This window comes from Medicago truncatula, chromosome 1 (genome assembly GCF_003473485.1).
Source record: "Medicago truncatula cultivar Jemalong A17 chromosome 1, MtrunA17r5.0-ANR, whole genome shotgun sequence".
In the NCBI taxonomy this organism is placed as follows: Eukaryota; Viridiplantae; Streptophyta; class Magnoliopsida; order Fabales; family Fabaceae; genus Medicago; species Medicago truncatula.
The window spans coordinates 3,561,688-3,584,969 of record NC_053042.1 but is presented as its reverse complement, the minus strand read 5'-3'; the positions used below and the strand labels follow the sequence as shown (position 1 = coordinate 3,584,969).

General features: G+C 33.1%; 4 protein-coding genes across 4 annotated transcripts; 1 reads left to right on the top strand and 3 right to left on the bottom strand.

Moving 5' to 3' along the window:
* The first annotated feature begins 301 nt into the window (after nt 1–301).
* On the top strand, nt 302–5,049 carry LOC25481974 (RNA demethylase ALKBH9B). The gene is made up of 6 exons (XM_013610400.3): nt 302–569; nt 1,342–1,809; nt 3,131–3,216; nt 3,358–3,668; nt 3,821–3,892; nt 4,088–5,049. Exons 1-6 carry the CDS (start codon nt 389–391, stop codon nt 4,539–4,541), a joined length of 1,572 nt encoding a protein of 523 aa, XP_013465854.1. The 5' UTR covers nt 302–388; the 3' UTR covers nt 4,542–5,049.
* A 2,339-nt stretch (nt 5,050–7,388) lies between these two features.
* Nucleotides 7,389–11,111, bottom strand: LOC25481973 (E3 ubiquitin-protein ligase AIP2). Its single transcript, XM_013610399.3, has 5 exons — nt 10,834–11,111; nt 9,099–9,324; nt 8,752–8,954; nt 7,867–8,082; nt 7,389–7,725 (listed from the first exon to the last, which is right to left on the bottom strand). The coding sequence occupies exons 1-5, from the start codon at nt 10,978–10,980 to the stop codon at nt 7,576–7,578; spliced, it is 942 nt and encodes a 313-aa protein (XP_013465853.1). The 5' UTR covers nt 10,981–11,111; the 3' UTR covers nt 7,389–7,575.
* A 1,409-nt stretch (nt 11,112–12,520) lies between these two features.
* LOC25481972 (F-box only protein 13) lies at nt 12,521–14,779 on the bottom strand. Its single transcript, XM_013610398.3, has 2 exons — nt 14,453–14,779; nt 12,521–14,000 (listed from the first exon to the last, which is right to left on the bottom strand). Exon 2 carries the CDS (start codon nt 13,974–13,976, stop codon nt 12,765–12,767), a length of 1,212 nt encoding a protein of 403 aa, XP_013465852.1. The 5' UTR covers nt 13,977–14,000; nt 14,453–14,779; the 3' UTR covers nt 12,521–12,764.
* A 3,014-nt stretch (nt 14,780–17,793) lies between these two features.
* On the bottom strand, nt 17,794–22,192 carry LOC25481971 (tocopherol O-methyltransferase, chloroplastic). The gene is made up of 6 exons (XM_024775301.1): nt 21,576–22,192; nt 19,939–20,108; nt 19,448–19,552; nt 19,115–19,318; nt 18,635–18,737; nt 17,794–18,103 (listed from the first exon to the last, which is right to left on the bottom strand). Exons 1-6 carry the CDS (start codon nt 21,940–21,942, stop codon nt 17,985–17,987), a joined length of 1,068 nt encoding a protein of 355 aa, XP_024631069.1. The 5' UTR covers nt 21,943–22,192; the 3' UTR covers nt 17,794–17,984.
* Nucleotides 22,193–23,282: the final 1,090 nt, after the last annotated feature.

The window sequence follows — 23,282 nt, the reverse complement described above, 5'->3', positions numbered from 1 at the left end:
ATTAGAATTAGATTCATAGGAGATTAGAAATAGATTTAGAATCTTATGTAATAAGCTTAAAAAGCTTGAAAATTATTGTAATGTATTGTTGATATATTAATAAAATGAGTTGTTTTTATGTTTTGTGTCTTTTTATTTATGTTTTTTTAAATTTCTGATAAAACATTATTCCGGATTTTCAAATCCGGAAACATCTGCAAAATTCTAACAATACCATCCAAAAAACAAAATCCGGATCAGGGTAAAATTGAAAAATAATAGGGTGCAGAAAAGGTACAGTGTGGAAAAATAATAGTCTGAAAAAATTTCAAAGAAGCATAGCATAGTATCTTGGTCTTGTTTCAGTTGCGTTTGTTTCAACTCTCTCTCTCTCTCTCTCTTCACCGCCATGGATGAACGACCTCAACCACCTTCAAACAACGACCCATTCCTCCTTAATTATCAACCTTCCGAGCTTCAAATCGCCTCTGAGTTTCTCTCCACTTGGCTTCCTTTTCTCTCCAAAGGTCTCTGCCGTACCTGTGTTCAATCTCTCTCCGATCGCATCAATTCCATCTCAATTGCCCCAGGTAACTTAAACCCTAAATTTTCATCAAAAAGATTTATCAGTTTTCAATTGGGTCATCTAAAAACTTTTTTTTTCTTTCAATTGGGCCATCACAAAATTTAGTTTTTTCAATTAATTGGATCATCAAAAAGTTTAGTTTTTTTGAATTGGGCCATCAAAAAATTTAGTTTTATCAATTGGATGATTTAAGTACTTTGATATCACTATAAGCTATCAAATGGCATGCCGTTACCGGATTCACATTGTTGTTAGTTAATTGTTAGTTGGTATGAACTCCCGAATCTAGAAGGGGTTGAATAGATTCACTGGCTTTAAAAATCTTTGGGTTTACATGCTGTTGAACCATTGAATGAATACATTTAGGAAACTATGTGCATGTATGTTTGGTTATGCGGTGATTAGAATTGGTTTTGAGTGAATTGATTATGTAAAATTGATTCTGGTGAAAATTGAGTTGAAGGTGAAGTGATTTGTGTTTGGATACATTTAGTTGAATGATAATTTTGAGTGTAAAAATCAATTCTAGAATGAAAAGCTACAATTTCTAGCTTCAAGTAGAATCTAGAAGGGAGTGAATAGATTCACTAGCTTTCAAACAAGAGAAACATAGTTTTAATGATCTTTTTCGCGTTGTTGAAATGAATATAATTAGGAAACCACTAATTTTTTCATTGGATTTTAACATAGGAAACCACTAATCTTTGAGTTTACGTGCTGCTGAAATCTGGATCTTTCTTTTCGAGTTTTAAATTTTTTTTCATTGAATTTTGCAGAGTCTGCAAACAAAATTGAAAATTCTGAGATTAAGGTTGATGTAGAAGACAACTGTGATTGTCATTCTCTTGGGAGTTGGAATGATGGTGTGCAGGGAAATTCAATCTCGGAAGCTCCGAGTCCACGCATGTCTTGGGCTGATATGGCACAAGAAGATGATGAATTTGGTGAAGAGGAACATGATGAAAATGATAGCAATGTTGGTGTGGTTTCAGGGAACAACTCAGGAGAAAATAGGGTTGTTGCTGATAAGGCTGTTTTGCCTAGGGAACAAAGAGAGTATATTAGGTTTATGAATGTGAGGCGTAAGAAAGATTTTATTTGTTATGAAAGGGTTAATGGAAAATTGGTGAACATTCTTGACGGTCTTGAGTTGCATACCGGTATCTTTAGTGCTGCTGAACAGAAGAGGATTGTTAACTACGTTGCTTCTTTACAAGAGATGGGGCAAAAGGGAGAGCTCAAAGGTTTGTGACTTTCATCTCAAAACCTCTTTTGTTGTTAATTTATTATGTATTTGTTGTTGATTAATGATAATGATCCCTCTAGGACCAAAAAATCCAAGGCATTAGATTGTGGTTGATTCTGAGTTGTGTTGCGTATTTTGTAAAAAGATTGCGGTCACAATTATGGTTGCAGAGATATTAAATATTGAAAACTTTGATGCAGCGACCACAATTAGGATTTTGCACCGATTTTTGAAACATTAGAATGATTCTTCCTTGTTTTGATATTGCTATGCTTTGAACTTAAATTGATGTCCAAAATTGTTTTTGTGCATGACCTTTGTCATTTTGTACTATATAGTTATGATAAGTTTAATAAAATTATTTATATGTTTGTGGTATGCCTATGCATATAGACTGACTTGTATATATGAAGTAATATCATGAATTTGATGATCTATAGCGTACTAATTAACCCGATTGCCGTTGTATCTGACCCTATAAATGATCGAGATCTAGTTAATTCCATTGTGTCATTTGTTCTATTTAAGATTTCTTTTAGCTATACAATTGTTGTTGACTTATCAAATGTCTATCTTTGGTTCTTTTTATAGTGCCGATTCATGTTTTGAATCGTCTTGATTTCTTTTTCTGTAAAGACTGTATTGATAATTTAACTGTGAGATGGAAATTTAAATTGTTAAGATGGCTGCCAAATGTGTACTTGTACCTCGATATGTAATTTAACGATTGCAATGAAAAAGTAGTCAAGTGCCTTGTAACTTAACTACTCAAGCTTATTGTTCATAATAAAAACCTTCAATTTACTTAACCTTGAGCTGCTTGCTATCAAGAGTAACAATGGTTGACAACTAGTTATTTATTTTAACACTCAACTAACTCTACACCTTCAGCAACTTACTTATCAACTTAGGTAGCTATACTTTTTTGGGTTTCTAACAGTTAGGAAGTTGCTAAAGGTGTGCAATACCTTGTCCCGCTCAAAAACACTTCAACGGGCCTCAATCAGCCACATGCTCTGACCCTTTCTCTTTGACTACTGGCCATGGAGATACCAAATTTATATAGAAGTAACTTTCATATATTTCCAGAGTTTTGAGCGTTGCCCAAAACTTAGTGAGGCCAACGGGTTTGGAAATAGTGGAAGAATCTTATCATTTTGGAATAAGCATGGTTGGGCCCATCTTTAAATTCATTGCACTTTGTCTGTAACTTTTATATGCAAACTTCACACCATAAGATACCGAAAACAAAATATAAATGTTTTTCCCCTAATTGGCTATACTGACTCTATATGGGTGTTGATTCTTAACTTTTTCAGACCGGACATACTCAGCTCCTAGAAAGTGGATGCCGGGCAAGGGACGCCAAACTATCCAATTTGGGTGCTGTTACAATTATGCAGTGGTTAGTCTATCTCTCACGTTATGTCTTCACATTTCTTTCTTTGGAAAGAATTAAACTTAGCTATCGTTTGCGGCAAACTATTATGGTTGATGAGCTTCATAAATGGATGTATAACTTCTAAAATTAACTTTCTGGTTACAGGATAAGGATGGTAACCCACCGGGTATTCTCCACCATGCATCCATAGATCCTTTACCTGATCTTTTCAAGGTCATCATTCGACGCCTAGTCAAGTGGCATGTACTTCCAACTACTTGTGTGCCAGATAGCTGTATCGTGAATGTGTATGAAGAAGGGGACTGCATACCTCCACACATTGATAATCACGATTTTGTTCGACCATTTTGTACTGTCTCATTTCTAAGTGAGTGCGACATACTTTTTGGGTCAAACCTGAGGATTGCAGGTCCTGGTAAATTTGATGGTTCGTTTGCTATTCCTCTACCTGTAGGGTAAGTATTCAATCTTGATTTATCTACTACTATGTCTTTTTAGTTTTTTAACTGTTGCTACACGGTGTCGGATCGATTTGGATTAAATTATTTACCAATTTTCCATTGTTATTGACGATTCCAAATCTTATAATCATTTTTTCCCTCTACAGATCTGTACTTGTTTTAAATGGAAATGGAGCTGATGTTGCTAAGCATTGTGTACCTGCAGTTCCTACAAAAAGGTATTTACTGATATGATAGCATGATATTCCCTTTTTCGGCTTTTAACACCAATGACAAGTTATTGATTTACGTGTGTGTTCAGTGTTAAAATGGCCGTCAGTGTTACTTCAATTAATAATAATTTTCCCTCTTCCAATTTTTTTTTTTTTAAAAATGGTTATTGACTTGTGTTCTTTTGTTGAAACTTTTGCTAGGATATCAATCACATTTAGAAGAATGGATGAATCCAAGCGACCTGCTGGGTATATCCCAGAACCTGATCTTCAGGGGATCCAACCATTGGCCTATGAAGCTGAGCAAGAAGAAAAAAAGTCAACTGTTGGGGAAAATGGGGAAAACAGACCTAACAATCATTATATGAGGAGAGATAATAGAAGAGGTGGCAGGAATGATGGAATGGGATCTGCACCTAGAAGCGATAGATTCTCAGAGCCTCGTGAGTGGACTCAGAATTCACCAAGATCTGCACCAACTCGAAACAATAGATATTCAGAGCCTCGTGAGTGGAATCAAAATTCACAAAGATATGCACCCAGAAATGATAGATTCTCTGAGCCCAGAAATGACAGATTCTCTGAGCCTCGCGAGTCGCCGCAAAGTTCACAAAGATCTGCAAATAGGTGGAGTAGGGTAAGGTCGAGCAGTTAAAAAGACGGTGTATTATTAGGATCTGAGGCTCATACTGGTTCACAGTTGAAGTCAATTCTCTGATCTTCATGCCCATCACTTGGTAATGTTGAATAGATTTGTTATGGGAGGTTTCTTGACTTTGGTTTTCGAGAATGCTCTACTCTCTGGCAATTTTATCATATGACGATTGGGGGCTGTTTTGGCACCTTCAATTCGTTAGCCAGAGGCGCTGGTGTATATTAAACTGAGTGAGAACTTGTATTTGTCATTTTTTTAGTACCAAGCTAGAATGTAGCTGGGTTATATATTGACTTCTATTTTTTCAGGTTGATGCTTTATACCTAAAAATATTCATTTTTGAGGTGATAAATACTTGGTTGTGTGAGGTCAGTGTTTTTAGCGCTGCTAGAATTGCTTGGTTTGAGACTTGTAGTGGAATCTAATCATTTTGAAATTGCTTGTTTGTGAAAGGATGAATTGAAGAATGTTGTTTAGTACAATAAACAGTTATACATACCGTTGATCATTACAAGTTTGATATATTGTTTTCTTGATATAGATTCACATTATTTGTTATATTTAACCACATTATTGTAGATTGTTTTAATGAAAGTTTTGGTGTTTATGCTTAAAAATGGTTTCCATGCATGTCATGCTCATCATAGATTCATAGCCAACAAAAAATAGAAATTGAAATCAGATTGCTTCCAGTCAAAATTTTTGACACATCCACGCAGTGGCGAATATTTATGACCGTTGGATCGAGATTGAATTGTTCAAATTGCAATGAAAATATCAAGCTTGAAAAAATCTAAACGGTTGAATTTTGGTCCAACAATCACAGATGTACAAAACTGCGTAAATGTGTCGATTATTTGACAACATGCAATCTAGGTTATAAAAAATGGGAAGGGTGTGATCTATTTGAAGTTCTTTTAGAGGCTTGATCAATGAAAATAAAAAGTTGATGTAGTTTTCAAATATAATTTGATATTGTAGGATTTATTTAAAAGGGAAAAACCTCTGATGTTATTTTCAGAAATTTTTTCTTCTACGAATGAACCATTGATTGTAGGATAGAGAGAGTGCAATATACTGTCAGAATAAAATAAAAAAAGACTCGTGTAAGTTACAAATAAGTCTTATAAAATACAAATTTTAGATTTAGTTAATAAATTTTTAATTTGATGTACAATGATAAATACAGTGCAGGTATAGCCGTATAGGGTAGAGTCAGTGAGTAGTAGTAAATCTTAGTACCTGCCTGTATTAAATTTAGTAGGAGATTCTCTTTATCTGCAATTCTGATTTCTGCATATAATTTTTTAGGTATCATAGGATCTACAACTCATGGTCTTCCCTACTGAAACTGTGTACGTTAAAATGTGCAAATGCTCTAACGAATTGATAGAGACCCGAGTAAGAGGGATAAGGAAAAGAAGGGCTATTAGTATTAAAAAAATTGAGATCCATCGTTCACCACTTCACCTATATAAAAAAAATAGACAATTGCTTTTTTAACTATCGCTTATTTATAACTAAAAAACCGGTAGCAGTTAACTACCGCTGGATTTTTTGGTCATTTACTTATGTTTCCAAGACAGGATGTCAGAAAAGCAACAGTCAAAAAAATATGTATTAATAAAAAAGTGATACTTGATGTATTTATCGTAAACGTAAAGTACAAGATATTAAATTTAGATTGTGAGCGATGCAAGCAATATTAATTAAAATGTACAATTGGAAGAAAAAAAAAAGTAATTAATGTTGTGTTTAAATTTGAAAATGTTTATTATTTGGAGATAAATTTTTGTTGCAAAAAGATCAATTATTTTTTAAAAGAGAAAGTAATAAAAAGTATGGTGAGGTTCAAGTATCTCCAATTATGAGTTATTTATACAATAAGGACTTCATCTTATTAAAGGACCTCTAATGGATATCTATTAGTTACCATCATTTATATAAAGGATCCTATTTCTCTTTAACAATTAACGGGATTAAAATAGGAAAGAAAATAAATAAAAGTTGGTTCCGTCATTTCAAATTTATGTAACTTTTAGTCTCTTCAATTTCTTTTTGTTTGTTTTCTAAATGTACATATTAAAGTAAATATTTAAGGATTTTTTAATTTACTACCATTAAAGTCATTGAATCTTTTATTAAAAAATTGTAAATAAATGACGTGTGCAAACAAGATCCATTTAAAAACTTTTTATGAAGATGCTCTTATATGTAATAAAGGGTGGGTTAGGATGTTAGGTTGCAAGTTTGTTATGCCCAGTAGTATAAATAGTGAGGTGAGTGAGTTGTAAGGAAAATACTTGTGACATGTAGTGACTTTAGTGTATTTTAACAGGAGAGAATGATAGATGACAATTAAAATAAATTCTTTTAATGAGAAGAGAGATAGAGACAAAGTTCTCGTGAACTTAGCTCAGTTGGTATGGACAATGCATAATATATGCAAGGTCCGGGGGTTCAAACTCGGCCACCACCAAAAAAAAAGATAGAGACAAAGTCATCAACCCAAAATTTAATGTCACCAAAATTGTATGCAAGGTTATTGTGGAAACCATTATGGTTAGGCAAAGAAAGAGAGTGTTCTCTACTCTTTCTGTGAGGCGTTTTACTCTGGAGTATTTGGGAATCACTTTCTTTCTACAATTTATCTTCTATTTTCATATTGTAAGAGCTTTTGCTCAATTTTCAGTAAATAAACACATTATCCTTATAGCTCAACCTCTTCAACATATTCCTTATAGCTCAACCTCTTCAACATATGTTTGGAAAAGAATATGGGATAAAATTGAACTCATGAATCAATGATCCCAACATTGTTTGGAGGACTGTATTTGTAGACAATCATTGTTCAGAAAAACTATAAAGCGAGATATTAAATTTCAAGGAATAGCAGTCACACTTAAAACATGAGACGAGATAACTATATAATTTCAAATAATGAAGAATACACAACTATTCACCACCAGGAAATTTTTAATCCCTTATTTCAGGGTAAACCATAGTATACATCGTAATTGCATTGAATAGCCGTCTAAACATACATGAATTCACCGCCTCGAAGAGCATTTGCAGCACCTTTCCTCTCCTCTTCCGCTTCCTTTTCACGTTCCTTCCAGCTCTCATAGGCATGATCATCAGTTTGCAGCTCATAACGACAGATAGGACAAGAATTGTGCTCATCCTGCCACATGAGGGATAAAATTAAACAAATTTCATATCTGATCATGTAATTTCTTCCGTCTCTTTAGTATCAAATGCAAAAAATTGGTTTTAAAAGGGAAAAACAGAACTTTCAGTAAATAAGTGGACTACGAAACAATACCAGCCATGGCTTTAAACATGGAGGGTGGAATGTGTGCTTGCACGGTAACTCTTGCATTTGGTCATTTAACACCAAATTTTCCCTGCAAATGGCACACTCTGCATCTTTCCCCATCTTAGACAGGATCTCTTCGGTGAGAGTAATGACAGGAAGTTTTGAGACAACTTCTTTACTCGCAGGAGGAACTCTTGGAGCTGCAGGACCACCAGTCTCCATCTAATCAATTATTTTTATAAAAAAAAAAAAAAAAGAAGAAGAAGAAGAAGAAAAAAAGTCAGCCTTATAATTAAACAGTGTAAAGTTTAACAATTAAATGAGACAAAAATGAGTATATATTAATCAAAAGGCAAGTTGAAACGAGCAAAATGTGATATAGTAGTTAACAAAATGAGTGAGCTGAGCAGGTTGTTTATATCTAATCACCCATAAAAGAATGTATCATTATCTTTTGCTTATTAAAAAAAAAGGTGCATCGCAATCAAATTATCAATTATATCCACTAAAGCCACCGAACAAGGAACATTATGCATAAGAAACTATGTTGTTAAGCAGGCTGTTTGCGTTGATTCATGTAGTTGTGAAAAATTATCCTATTGAACCATTCTAAAGTAGCTTAGTTTGTTTAATAGAACCTCAAGAAATGCTATTCTGAAGTCAACTATGTATATGCTCAAGTTCTAAGTTGAGCATACATAATTTGTTGAAGTTCTCAATTGAACCTAGGATAGCTGGTTTGTTACTGTTTTAAACAATGCTTAAGCCACAAACTTCTTGAAGTTACAGAAACTGAATCTAGAGATATTCAAAGCCAGGTTGATATTTAAGAGAAAGAATGAAAGCAAATAAGGTGTGGCCAAAATACATGAAAAGTTTTTGGATAAATACCAGGGGCACAACTTCTTCCAATCTATTTCTAAGCATTTCAAGCACACTAGCAACATCCTCTGGCGTGGTGTCATTTGTTGCTAAACCCTGAGAGGGTTGAGCTTCAAATAGTCGAACAGCTTCATTCAAGAGATTTGCCTGCACCATCCATTCAGGTTGTGGTGGCTCTTGATCTACCGTAAGGTGCCCCTCAAAAAGATATCCTGAATCAACACAACGCGATAAACACGGGAAGGTTAAAGCAAACTATCTAAAAACATCCATATCCCAAAACTCATCAACATGAAAAAGCTATAAATTACACATCAAGAAAAAAGAAAAAAAAAACTCTTCAAAAAGAAAATCACCTCTATTTTCACGATTTACTGCAGGTTGCGAAGTTTGTGAAGGGTTGTCTTCTAGATGCAAATGTTCCCTGGCCTGAGCAATGCAAGCCTTCAAGTGCTCCTTTTCAGAGGGTTCAGAAACAAACAATATAGCCTGCTCAAAAAGGCTCAGGCCAGCACTCCAAAAACCGGGTGCTGTATATCTCGTCTTCAACACTGTCGCAACTCGGCATATAACAGAATAAAACTGCCACCACCAATAACACCACAGTCAATTTATTGGCCTTTAATTATCCATCAAACAATAACATTAACCTATTCAAAGTACCCCTAACAAGAGCACTTATGAATGACCTAACAATGAAAGATCATTAGCAGGAACGAAACTAAAAAAATTCCCAGCAGTGCTATTCTAACTTATCAGTTGACCTCATCATTAGCCTTAACAACATACATGTATATACAGAGATAAATACATACATATATCAATATCAAATTGTTTAATTTCCTTTATATGTTGAAAATGAGAGCAAAGGGAGGAAACCTCAATCCCAAGACTTATCGACAGGGCATCCGATAGCATGCCGAGGCTGCGTTAGCAGATATAACCAGCAAGTTACTGCCCATGTAGCACCATCACTTTGGATTGAAAGCGTGTCCAGTAGTCGACACATGTTAGCAATGGCGGAGCATGGCACAAATTTATGAAGGGGCCATAAACATACATACATATAATAATAATAATAATATGGGAGATGTTATGAGTGCCCCCGGGGCACTCTTTAAGACCTTTAAATATTAAATTTTTATGAGAATCATTGTATTGAATGCATTGGAAATTGAAACAATTGACTTTTTTTAGTGGATAATTTCTTGAATTAGAATGCTTAAAGAGTGCCCCGCGGGCACTCGTTAACGAGACCCTAATAATATTTATAGCAAAATTGATATCAAATTGATGTTGGTCAGCGCTGAGCAGTATAGCACCTCTGTTTTATATAGAAATACTAGATTTGAGTATGATATTTAGCATTTGGAGACTTTATGGAAAAAATAGATGAGTTGCAAAAACACGAAATCCAGGGATCAAACCCGCACATAAGACATTACTACTTATAAATCATTAATGTATATTAGCATTTTATTATATATGTATAAAAAAACTTTCAGCACCTCCATATTCCAAGAAGCTTCGCTGCTGCGTGTCGGTTTTTGAACCTGACATACCATGACACAATTTTTTTGTCCAATGAGTCACGACAAATTGTTTAATTTCAATTACTACCATTTTCTTATTACTGGTGTCAAACTATCAATGTCCAACGTCATGTATCTGTCAGTTCTTCGTACGCATAAAACTGTTTCATCCCGTCCCAGCGACTCAATTGTTACATTCAATTACTATAATTTCCTAAAATTATCACAGGAGTCCATGTATGTATCCAAGCTTCATAACTGTAAACAGTTTCACACCAAGCTAGCTACTCAATTAGCCGCTCGACGTTGGAAATATCCACAAGTATCGTTAACCATGTGTGCTAACTCTTCATAATACATCCAATTATATAACAGTATAAACTATAGATCAATCCAAACAAATTAAAAATCAGTTCTTTTTTACCAAACTTAAACAAACACAGAAAAATAAACAAAACCCAGAAATTAAATTGACAAGTACACACCAGCAACTAGTTATATAGAATTAAACCACAATTTTTTTGAATATTAATGAAGAATTGAAATCAAAGGAGTATACCGATTTTCGAAGAGAGGTGGAAGCTAATGGATACGTGGTTTGGAGCAGAGATTTGAGAGATGACACAGCGTCTTCGAATTTCTGCTTCTTCCCCAATTGTTTCTGCAATTCCTCCAATTCTTGTTTCACCAAATTTTCTGATTCCATTTTGTTTCTGTTCTTGCAATGATTTTTCACTCAGATTTTGGAAATTGAGAAACCCTTTTTCTTCTTCTTCTTCTTCTTCTATGATTTTGTGATGTTTTATATATTTGGTTTGGGAATTGATTTTCTTCGGCAAGGGGAAACTGAAGGGAATGATCGTCTACATATGTTCCTACCGTTCTTTGAGTAGGTTATCCAATCATTTTTTGCCACGTCATTGATGAATTTTTTACAATACCACGTTATTGATGATGAATGTTTGATTTCTCCCATAATGCTTTTGATCTAGTATTAAAACTAAAGGGAAATGCTCAACAACACAACGCAAGTCAAATATTAAAGGTATTGAGCAATTTGTTTATATTGTATGATGTTTGGAAGACAATTTTTTTAAAGATGACGATGGATAAAATATTATTTTAGTATTTTAGAAAATTTTTATTTATGTTAAAAACTCTGATGTGGTACATTTCGAAGAAAAAAGTTGCGATATAGTTTCATGAAGGACTGTTTTAGTTTTCATATATCATCTGGCTGTCCTTCAATTTTTCTATTGATATTCCATCATACATTGAGTAGTTGATCATTATTAATGAAATAAAGTGATGACTTAAATACAGTTTTGTTCACTCTATTTTAAATTTTGACAGTTTTGATCCCTAAATCATATTTTTGAACTATAAAAATTTGATGTGATAAATTTTAAAGGTCGTGGAATATGATCTGAAGATGAAAAAAAATCAACATCGATAAAATTGTAACAAAATTCTCTTTAAAACTCCATTTAAAAAATATCATATCACAATATTTGATAGAGGGGCCAAAATTGTTGAATTTTACAATGGTGGGGACCAATTTCGCAAAATCATGAAAATAGGGCACCAAAATTGCAATTAAGCCTAAAGTGATTTACTAGTGTCAAAAAATTATTTTGAATATTTTGAATTTTAATATATATCAATGGGTATTTTGATTTCAATTTTTGTAAATATAATTAAATTTAACAAAGTTTTTTCATTGTTACTTTTATCTTCCATTTCACTTGTAATAAACATTAAAAATGATTATATATAAAAAATAAAAAAAATAAAAAATCGCATATCAATGTTACAATGGTGAGTGGTTACACAATAGCATCAAATAAAAAATTAGGAATTGCTTCTATTGCAAAAAAGAAGGTAAGATCACATCTTAGTTAGCTTGAAAATCTACATAGAAGACTCAACAAATTAGTGTCACTTTTATCCTTAAAAATTTAAATTTTAAACAATCAATCATAAATGAGATGAGGTTCAGGCACTGGTGTTCTCAGAGTTCATAACAAAAAGAAAAAGGTAATTTTGATATCATCTTTCACTGGAACTAAAAAGTGTGATTTTATTTTGTAGGGAATAAAAACAAAACTGTGAATATTTATAGGGACTAAAAAATTAATTATACCTTCAATATATAAAACAATAAACTATGTAAATTTTCTTCCAGAAAAGCCATATTGATGTCTCCTCTATTTGTGGAGAACTAAATATCAAACAATGAAAAAGAATCATGAACAAGATCATTCATTGATAATACCACTAAATGAGAACAATGTTACATCTGACAATCAATTAAGAAAATTACAATATAATCTGTCAACAATCAAATCATTTGGTTAGCTTCCATATCTAGCTATGTTGCATGAAGAAAAAAAAAATTAAGCACAAATCAAAATAAAATGCAAGCTAACAACAGAACATAAAAAATGGTTGATAAATAAAACCAAGATATCCAACTAGGGCATTTCACTCTCAAACAGAAGCTTCTATCCTCGGCTCGAAAGAAAATGCCGACATAAACTCCATGACTTCTCCATTAATGTGACATTTTGGCAATTCAACCCAGTTGTTGGTTACCAAATCACACAGAACATAAGTACATAGCTCAGGAGAGTTCAAGCATATAAAAATCCGAGAACCGGCACCAACACAATTGATATCCGGCTTCTTTCCGTACCATTCATGAGACATTGCTGCTGGCATTGCTGCAATCTGTTGCCAGCATCGGTTGGTCTCATCGAATCTCCACACCCTAAGACTTGTAGTTTCCAAGAATTCCGATAACAAAACAACTATCATCTCACCATTACACTCCACAATATCGATAGAGTACTCGCAAAAAACTGGCAATAGCCTAGGGTACTCAAAGAAACACGTGCAGGTCAAATTGCAAGCTACAACGGTCCCAGACGAACTCAAAAAATAGACTACCTCTTGACCGTCTTGGTTAGTAATGACCGACGAATATTGCTTGGTTGGACTTCTCTGCATGCTACTTGCTACCACATTTCCAGCCTTGCTCAGAAAGTACACAACATTGTCATCGGTTGAATCACAATCCGCTGAACTATCATCGACCTTCCTCCCAAGAGCATTCTCGTCTTCCCAACAGGCAGAGCTTGAGTTATAGACTTTAAATGAAAGATTGGGAAGTTCACCGAAGACTAATACAATCTTGTAGGATATTTGGCCATTGAAAGATGTTGTACTCATAACAACAGCATTGAGAGATTGATTTTCTGAGGTGAAATTCAATGGAGGGAGTTCGGTAGAAGATCCGGTCACAGGATTGGACACAATGAAGTTTCCCGACGATGTTCGGTAGCAAACCAGGCCATTAGAAGCTGCAACAGGAATGCAACTTTTGTTGGAATCTTCGAGCAGAAGATTCGGATGATTGAGTCTTTTCCAACTGTTTTCAGCCAAGTCAAAAATTACAGATTGGTTGAGATCGGGAGCAACCATGAAAAACCAAGGATCCCTTGTGGGGATGTGTGAGCAAGCAAGCTTGAAACTCGCAGAATCAGCAGCTGATTTCCATCTCTTGCACACCGAAGTAAGGCGAAAGAAACTGGAAGTCGGTAACCACGAAAGTACCTTTTCAAAGACATCTTCATTCAGATCATCCAGTGAAAAACTGTTGAATCCATTCTCTGGAGACTTTCTTTTCAATCTATGCTCCATTGATCACAAATTTAGAGCAAACAACTGCAGCAACAGAAGAAGTAAGATGTTAACAACAAAAAAATCAATTTTTCAAAACCAATTGATAAGAATAATAACTTTCAAATGAACACATTAACATATCATAAAAAAGGGTAAACAGGAAAAAGTTCAAAACTTTCCCCTTCATTCAACAATCCCTTTTAATTTCACCATAAAAATTTCAAGACTTTATATAACTTTCAATAAACCCTCTTAGCTTAAGAAGCTATTCATCAAAGTTCACAAGCAAAGATTAACCTTGAGACCTCAATTGCAAACAGTAAACAAAATTTCACCCTTTTTAGTACAAACCCTCAAACTAAAAATTGTAAATAATAATAGTAAAAATACTAACTAAAAAAACACATATTCAAAAGGGTTTACAATAATGATGATATAATACAAGAACAAGAACAAGAACAAGATTATGAATGAAAGTAAGAACAAAAAAGTACCTGAAGGTGTTTGAGCAGGTGCAAGTGCAAGTGCAAGGTGAGAGTGTAAAACACACAGACTGAGACAGAAGAGAGAATGAATGAATGAATGAAAATGGAGGTATGGATTAGGTGTTTAAAATGAATGAAATCCAAAAAAAGTGAAAAAGGGAAAGTGAATTTGTCCACAACACAAAGAGAGAGGGAGGAAGGTTCGTAGGGATCACTTTTATAATAAGAATAATAATAATATTTGTTTAACAACAATGGATTGTTGACACTTTGATACTCACAAAGACACAAACACACGCACAAACAAAGCAACACACACGAGTGGAGTGGCTTAATGTTGGTGTTACATTGGATAGATTCGGATCATATCTATATCTCTATGTCAACGGATTTTCTTACGTCGATTTTTTGTTTTTTATTTTATTTTGGACGGTATTTTATAACATTATTCTTTGGTACAAAACAAATTGGTCAATTTAATTTTAGAAAATATTTTGTTTTATTTTCTATTTAATTTTTAATTACAAAACTAAAAACCTTATACTTATTTTGATTTATGTATTGTTTTCCAAATTCAGGACGGTAAAAAGGATTAAAAATTGAATAGAATCGTTTAAATAAATAATAAAATTTGAAAATAAATTGTTACATCAAAATTTTATATATAGGTGAAGATATTTTGCGTAAATATTTTAAAAAATTAAATTATTTGATTGGATAAAATTGTAAATAAGACTTTTTAGATAAAGAATAAAATTGGAAGAAACAAATACACCAATTTTTTTTTTTTTTTAAGGAACACCAAAACTTGATATTCCCCTTCATATGTAGATATATCTTTTTAATTAAATGTGAAAATTGTGACAAAATATTTATCAATATGAATCAAGAAAAAATATCAATTTAGTTTTAAAATGGTTTTTTATTTTTTTAATTACCAAATATTTACTTTGTTTTCATTTTAATTTTTTCTAAAAGAATAGAATGCTAAGTGTTGAAAATGAAAATTCACTATTTTCACATATAATGTTTGCAAAAATAAAATAATAGATTGGAAAAAAGTAATAACTTATAGTCAAAAGTAAAAATAGAAAATAAATTTAAAAAAACATGTATGTTTTTTTTACAAATATTAAAATGGGTGTGATTCCTTATATTAAAATTATCAAAACTAAAATGAATATAAAATTTTACAATAAATTTGGATAAATAAAATCCACTACTATAAGCCAATAAGTAGTTGACTCTTGTTAGAAGACAATCTAGAGAAGCTTAGGATTCGGGTTGAAAAAATGAAAAAGTACAGAAAGCACAGAAACAAAAAAACATTAAATTAATAATTTGATGTTGCATAAAAGAAAGAGAAAGTGGAATCACGAGGTTAAATTGTCAAAGGTAAAGTGTTGGGTTTTGCAATGTGACTAGTGTTGCAGCTGACCCTTCCCAAGCAAAAGTAAGAAGCAACCACTTTTGGCTCCTCGTTATGGAATCTTTGTCTTCTTTTATTACAAAGTCAATGCTCCTCAAACCCCATTCACAAGACAAGTATTCTTAACACTAGATTTGTGGAGGAAAATATGGAAAAGTAATGGCCGTTTATTTTGATCTTTTTTTTTGTTCTTCTTTTCTTGTTCCTCGTGTGTGTGTGTGTGTGTGTGTTTTCACTTCAACTAGAAGCTAGCTTGCAAACACAAAAGTCATTAGGCTAATGCAGGCTTATTTGTTTAATAAATTGGTTTTGCTTTTTTGGTTCTTTAAGGTTTCACGTTTTCATCTTAATGCTATAGAAAAGAAGGGTTTAATGAACTTCATTTGTGGAATCTGGATAATAAAGGGCCTAAACAAGTTGACAAAGCCTCCAACCCTCACTTGAAAATATATCTTTGGTAAAGTGATCGTTTACTTTTTTAGATGTTTATGCAATCAACAATGCTCTTTACACTCATTTAAGAATCAAAACTAAATTCTTGAAAGAAAAAAAAGAGAATCAAAACAAAATTTATTGTGTTTTTGGAAAATTGGAAAGTTGTGTTCACATCCAACGTCCACCAAACAATCCAATTTATAGGTTCTCAAGTTCACAGTGATATTGGTCTTGGAACGTAAAATTGCAAATCTAAATGTGGAATCAAACAGACAACTATTACCAATGTGGCAATGTCATGTCGCGTGTGGGGTTTTACTGTGGATTACTTTGATAGTCATATATGGTTGATTGATACCAACAAATTAATACAAATTCTAATGATGATTGACGATGTTTTTCGGAAGTAGAAATGTCCAATACTATTTATTTTTATGATTGAGATGGTGACCTAATCAATATCGATTCAAGAAAAAACAATATGATTTGAGTTGAGAACATATATATTTATATTTTCTTATTTTTCTCAACTAACACCGATTAAGTCTCATTCATGAGGAAGATAATGATTGAGTTTTGACTTTCGGAAGGTGGTGTATGCCACACCATTGGAGCTCCAAATAAACTGTAAAAGCATTTCCAATGCTGCAACACAAGTTAGATTCGTAACTATTTCTTCTGGACCCAAAAGTGCCACATAGGATTTAAAAAATAAAATAAAAAAATCATCTTTTCACCAAACTCAATTTTTACCGTGTTTGTTTTCGCAACAAAAACTCATCGGACGTGCAATTAACTTGAGTTTATACTCTGTAGCTTCTTGTCTTTCACAATAGAAAGCCGGTGGACGCCGGGCGGTGAATGGATGTGAAACCAAACACTAGCTTTGTTCTTAATTTACTTTACACGGACCCCACAATCCATCCACAATGGCTAAGAACATGTTATTGCTCAATGGCCGTCACATCATACTCCTCCAGGTCTACAAAAAATATTAAATCTGTACTCCGTATTCATAAAAAATATGCATACAACATTGAAGATGCTGATTATCGGTCCACATTAGAATTTCCTCCAATGTGGTACAATTGATATCTGTGGTAAAGTGACCATTTACATATTTAGATGTCTATGCAATCAAAAAATGGTCTTTAAATTCCCATATAAGAATCTCAGTAAAACTTGTTTTACTGTCTAGGTCACAATGTGTACAACCAGGGCACAATGTGTACAAACTATTTATATGACTAGGACATGTGTTATGTGTATTCAAAACAACTTATGGAACCAAAAAGAAAAACTCTTACTAATGTATGACCTTGATAGTAAAATAAGTTTGCTGACATTCTTATATGGATGGAAAAAATGTGTTAGAATGGGAGATCCCGTTAAAGGTGGCCGATCAAGCTCTCCCACAGAGATTAGTCAACGACAAAGTCAATTAATAATTTGCAGCAATAACATGATTAAAAAAACAAAAGCAATATTGAACAAAGGAAAATTGAACTGACATTTCGATTGGAGGCTACACAACAGGAACTAGCTTACATCTTTCCTTCAATTATTCAATCACAGTTGGATCTGACATGGCAGAAACACGTATTCTTTATTTCTTATTTGTTTTGTGTGAACTATCAAAATAAATGACATGTAGGAATTCTGTTTCATCATATAAAATCATTGACCATCTGCGTTTTCAGGCTTTCGACATGTGATAATGGCAAACTTAATCACACCCTTCCTAAATCCTTCTATCATCAATGGCATAGCCAAAGCTCCTTTTATAGTTTTTAGTCCTGCACACAACAACAAAAATGACATAATTCCCATTAAGTCGTTTCATCCAACAAGATCATTATCAATTTATGTACTCCCACGGTCACATATTGAGCGTCACTTGAGATTATTTCGCACATATTCAGAAAAGGTATATATAAGAGAAAGAGTATAACAATTTTACAAATGTATTCATATGAACCATTAACTGTTGACCATTATCCTAAATGCATACCGGAGTATATAACATTAATTTTGGAACAGAACTGAAAATAATTAATGTTACATCAAACACGTAACGCAACATGGAGATATAAGGTTGGCTTGGTGATTGGGTGGGAGTGTTTAGGAGAGGAGTAGGTTGAGGATTCGATCTCCACCCTCAACAAAAGCATATGTGGTTTAGGGAAAAAAATGTAAAGCGACACTTATTTTGAGACGTTTTTCTTTTGCTAATGTGACACTCAATAGAGGATGGAGATTGTTTAATAAGACTTATGATTTTAAACAAAGGGGCTGTTTGTAAATGCAATATAAAATGTTGAGCTTACCACTCCGCAAGATTGAGGTGAAACCCTTCCATGTTAATGCTGAACGTATCACTGCTGGCCAAAATGGAGCAACAAAGGGAGACCAATCTGCTGATTTGATGTCCTAGATAGATAGCAACCAAACATGTCAATACAACCACACAACCTAACTTAATAGCAAATAGTGATTGTTTAAGTGCTTATTCAATAAATTATTATATGTAACTATCTCATTTGAATTGGCTTGTAATTCCTTAAGTTTTTCCATATCAATAAGTGTACAGTCGTTTACATGCAATGCAGTCCATGTAATGCAGTCTAACAAGCTTACAGTATCTTGTGAAAAATTGAGATGTAAAAAGCTATTTTCAACTAATATAAGAAATTGTTTAAAAACTAATAGTTAATAACAAGTGTATCCAGATACTAATAAACTCTTTAACATTTCTCAACTCATAGCAGAGAATGAAAATATTACAATTAGGTATATTAATTAACTACCTGAAGGGACATGGTTTCAAGTAATTTGACATAATCAGCAGTTGAGCACCACTCCGGAAGATAAAATGAATCACATATCTTCTTCAAGAGATCCTTCTCCCATTGTTGTAGGGATTCTTCATCCGGGCGAAGATCCCTATGACACCATGTTACTATTATTATGGTGCCACCCGGTGCTGCTACCCGAGCTAACTCTCCAACAAACTGAAACAGTTTTTGTATGAAACAGGAAACTGAAATGAGATTGATTACAACTTTACTAGCATAAAGAATAGAAAATATAAAAGAAAGCGAAGAGCAGTATGCAAGTGAGACAGCAAGATAAATACGGACCTTTGGTTTGTTAGGCATATGCTCTCCGCTCTCCATTGACCACACTAGATCAAACTGGCCATCAGGGAATGGTTGTTGTAGAGCGTCAGCAACTTGAAAGGAAACCTACAATTGCATTGCATAGACAGTAAAGGTAAATATCAAATCAGCCACGCGATGAAGCACTGACATAAAGACACAGACACCAAACACGATACTGACATTGATACATAGACACCAATAATAATTTTAAATAATGAAAGTGATTGAATATAATCACATGTGTCAGTATCCACGTTGCTATCAGACACATGTCAAATATGATACATGTCTTTAATCGGAAGTGTGAGTGCTACATAGGCCACATATGAGTAGATTCTATTCTATACAAGTTCTTAACACCCTTGGTGAGATTCATTATAATAACATAACATAGTTTTAACACATTGAATATCAAGTGGTAAAATGTGTAAAAATAGATGATAAAGGAGAAAATGCACAGAAAGAAAGACCTTATCGGCTAATCCTTGAGCAGCAGCTAGAGCATTAGCTCTTTCAGCTTGAACAGGGCTGAGAGTGATGCCTACACAGTTTGCCCCAAATTTCTTGGCCAGGTACCTTGAACTGCCCCCTATGCCACACCCAACATCAACTACACTCTTTGGCCATTTTGATTGATCCTCTGAGCATACATGCATCAATAACAGCAGGTAGTCAGTACTAGCCAGTCCGATCAGGATAAAATTTACCAGCAAAAAATGAAAATAAAATAAAATAACTACTGCTGTTAATAGCAACTGAAATTACACACAGACATAGTATCTTAGTATTCTCCAATTGAGAAGTGGTTTTTGAGTAATATACAGTAACTAAAATCTTTTTTCTATGTAGCACCAAGACTTCAGATTGAAGATGTAGTTGGTGTTACATGATATTAACCTATATGGTTATATTCAATCACTTCCAGTTTTTCAAAGTACTATTGTTGTCTACGTGTCAATGTCGTGTCTAATGTCCATGTCTCTGCTTCATAGCTTTGAATAAGCAATCATTTTAGTTCCTAAATGGGTGAGGAAATGTCACTATAGTCTCTAAATGTATTGAAATTATAAAAACATCTCTAAGTGTGTCTTTGGTTAGTAATTCCATAGACCAAATTGACTAACTAACCAATGAAAGACACATATGAGGACCAAATTGACACTCAAAATACATATATATACACATTTTGTAATTTTGATGAATTCCAAGACTATGATGATAGCGACTCACACATTCAATTACCAAAATGACAATTTATTCCAATAAACATATTTAACTCTGAGTGTTAAGTGTCATATCTAATGTTAGTCTATCTGCTTGTAGCATTTTTTTGGTCTTTAAATGTGTAAGGTGTTGTCACTATAGTCGATAAATATATCAAAATTATAAAAACATCTCCAAGTGTGTCTTATGTTAGTAATTTCATGGACCAAATTGATTAATGAAAGACATCGGACAACCAAACTAACCAAAGCAAGACATATACAAGATAAAACTCAATAACAAAATACACGTTTATATATGTTTATCGTAATTTTGATACATTAGGCGACTATAGTAACAACGACTCACACATTCAACTACCAAACCTGATAATTTAATTCATAAGTTTTGTTTGTTCCCCAAAGGTGATAAATGAATGATTGGAAAACCATATTTTTTGGTCTATCCATCATTGCAACTTATAGGATAAACACTTATCATTATAAACACTATGTATAAGCTTTTTCTATAACAAAAGAATAAAATAAAGTTAAATTACGTTTGTATAACCTATAAATTGTTTTAATAAACCATCTTTGAGAACTTATGGAAATAAGTTCTCAAATAATTAAACAAGTGTTTAATTTGTAGATTAACTCAAATAATTCAATCAAATCAGGCCCCATATATATGTTATCTTTTTTTGTGTTAACCCTCCAGTTCCAGGGGGAAAGGGCCCTGAAAACCCAAAGTTCGAACTCGGGTTCTTTTGAACCATCCATCATTGATGAAGCTCATTAACCATAGTCAAATTGAGAACAATATAGCTTAATGCATTAGAAAGTGATAAGATAAGATAATAGTACAAAGTGAACAGTGTGAGAAGAGAAGTGAAAAAGAATACCAGAGAGAGAAGCAAAAGTCAAAGAGTTTTCAATCATACGGATCTGAGCAGCACGATGATCAGAAACAGAAACAGTAGAATCAGGGTCATAAAAACCATGATGCATATGATCACCCCAAATATTCTCCCATATACCAGAAGACTCATCGTAAAACTCAGCAATACCTAACTGAAGTTTCTTCTTCTCTTCTTCTTCCATTACCACCATCACTTCTTTCACCGCCGCCATTGATACACGCAATGAACCTTTTCTTCTTCTACTGTTGAGTGTTGTTGTTGTAGTAGTAATGATAGTGTCTCTGTGGTGCTGAGGAAATGTGTGTGTGCAGTGTAATAATGAAGAGATTCTCGTTGTTGTAACAACCATGGTTATGTTGTGTTGTGTGTTATCACTTGCAACGGTACACGCGCAATACAACAAAAAAACAAGGCACAATTTTTGCTGTTACTATTAAACCGTAATTCTAGGTACGCACGAAACTACTACTACCAAAATGGGATTTCTTTTGTTGCTACAAGACATGTACGTATGGTGATGAATTGTTATTTTCATAATTGACCTGACTAAATGATAAGATCATGCTCCACAGATCTTACTTCATTTTCAATCATAAAAAATATTGGACGTTGTGATTGGAATTCGACTCCCAATTCCTCCTTTTTGTATGTTATTTTCAAAAACTATTTCTTATTTATATATAACAAAAAGGATAAAATCATAGTTTGAGTACATGACATAATCAATTTACCGTATATGTGAAGATAAATGAACATTAAATACATTGTTGAAAATTTTACAGTAACTACTTTCATTCCCAATCTTCAATTATTTAGGATTTTTTGTATTGATGTTAAGAAATTGATTTTACTATTTGTTGTATTGAGGTTAAGAAATTGATTTTATATGTATATTGTTTATATTTTTTGCTTTTATTTTTACCGCAAATATATATCAAGGACAACAAGGTATGCCGTTACACCTTTATCAATTATTTATATTAAACAGTATTTTGTCAAATTATTATTTATATTAAATCGTTGTGTTATTTGTAATTAAAAATTCAAACACCATTTATAATGTAGTTTATATTTATATTCATCTCTATTACTTTTTATCTAGTACAACTTATACACATTTAAAATACATAAAAAATCAAATGACATAAACACTTGGACAAAAAAAAATCTTACCCATATAACATAGCATGACATGTCAAACACGTGGACAGTCAAATGTCACATAGCCTTTTTAATTTCTTTTCCTGTTTCTCTCCTTTTTCTCTGTCTTTTTCTTTAACTCAATCTCCCTACCCATTTTTGTGTTCCATTTTTTTCTGATGCGGTAGAGGTATACATCGACAAGTATTTAAAATATGAATGTTGACGTGAACTAAAGATAAGGCAAGTGTCCGTGAATTTGGCTAAAATTGTGTGCTAAATTATGAGTTCACATACTCAACAAAATATAATAATGGGGAGACTCTCGTGCCCTATTCCTCTCCATGAGTTCACATATTTGTATTTCAGTTCATTGAGATATGACGTCATGTAACACCTACCTATGTGATTTTTCTAAGGCGGTAAGGGTACACATATAACTGAATGGACTTCACTTTGTATATGCATATTAAAAAATTGCAGGTTGTACATGAATTGTTTGCTTACAATTGAAGACAATTCTTGTCTATAGAATATAGACCATTCTTT

What these genes read in the sequence shown, in the direction of transcription:
- LOC25481974 (XM_013610400.3), top strand. Translation starts at nt 389, where the DNA reads ATGGATGAACGACCTCAACCACCTTCAAACAACGACCCATTCCTCCTT. An exon ending in GCTATTCCTCTACCTGTAGG is followed by an intron (nt 3,669 to 3,820) that starts GTAAGTATTCAA and finishes TTCCCTCTACAG; the next exon opens with ATCTGTACTTGTTTTAAATG. An exon ending in CCTGCAGTTCCTACAAAAAG is followed by an intron (nt 3,893 to 4,087) that starts GTATTTACTGAT and finishes AACTTTTGCTAG; the next exon opens with GATATCAATCACATTTAGAA.
- LOC25481973 (XM_013610399.3), bottom strand. Translation starts at nt 10,980, where the DNA reads ATGGAATCAGAAAATTTGGTGAAACAAGAATTGGAGGAATTGCAGAAA. An exon ending in TGGAAGAAGTTGTGCCCCTG is followed by an intron (nt 8,083 to 8,751) that starts GTATTTATCCAA and finishes ATAATTGATTAG; the next exon opens with ATGGAGACTGGTGGTCCTGC. An exon ending in CATGTTTAAAGCCATGGCTG is followed by an intron (nt 7,726 to 7,866) that starts GTATTGTTTCGT and finishes CTCATGTGGCAG; the next exon opens with GATGAGCACAATTCTTGTCC.
- LOC25481972 (XM_013610398.3), bottom strand. Translation starts at nt 13,976, where the DNA reads ATGGAGCATAGATTGAAAAGAAAGTCTCCAGAGAATGGATTCAACAGT.
- LOC25481971 (XM_024775301.1), bottom strand. Translation starts at nt 21,942, where the DNA reads ATGGTTGTTACAACAACGAGAATCTCTTCATTATTACACTGCACACAC. An exon ending in TTGAAACCATGTCCCTTCAG is followed by an intron (nt 18,738 to 19,114) that starts GTAGTTAATTAA and finishes CTATCTATCTAG; the next exon opens with GACATCAAATCAGCAGATTG. An exon ending in CACCTCAATCTTGCGGAGTG is followed by an intron (nt 18,104 to 18,634) that starts GTAAGCTCAACA and finishes TGTTGTGTGCAG; the next exon opens with GACTAAAAACTATAAAAGGA.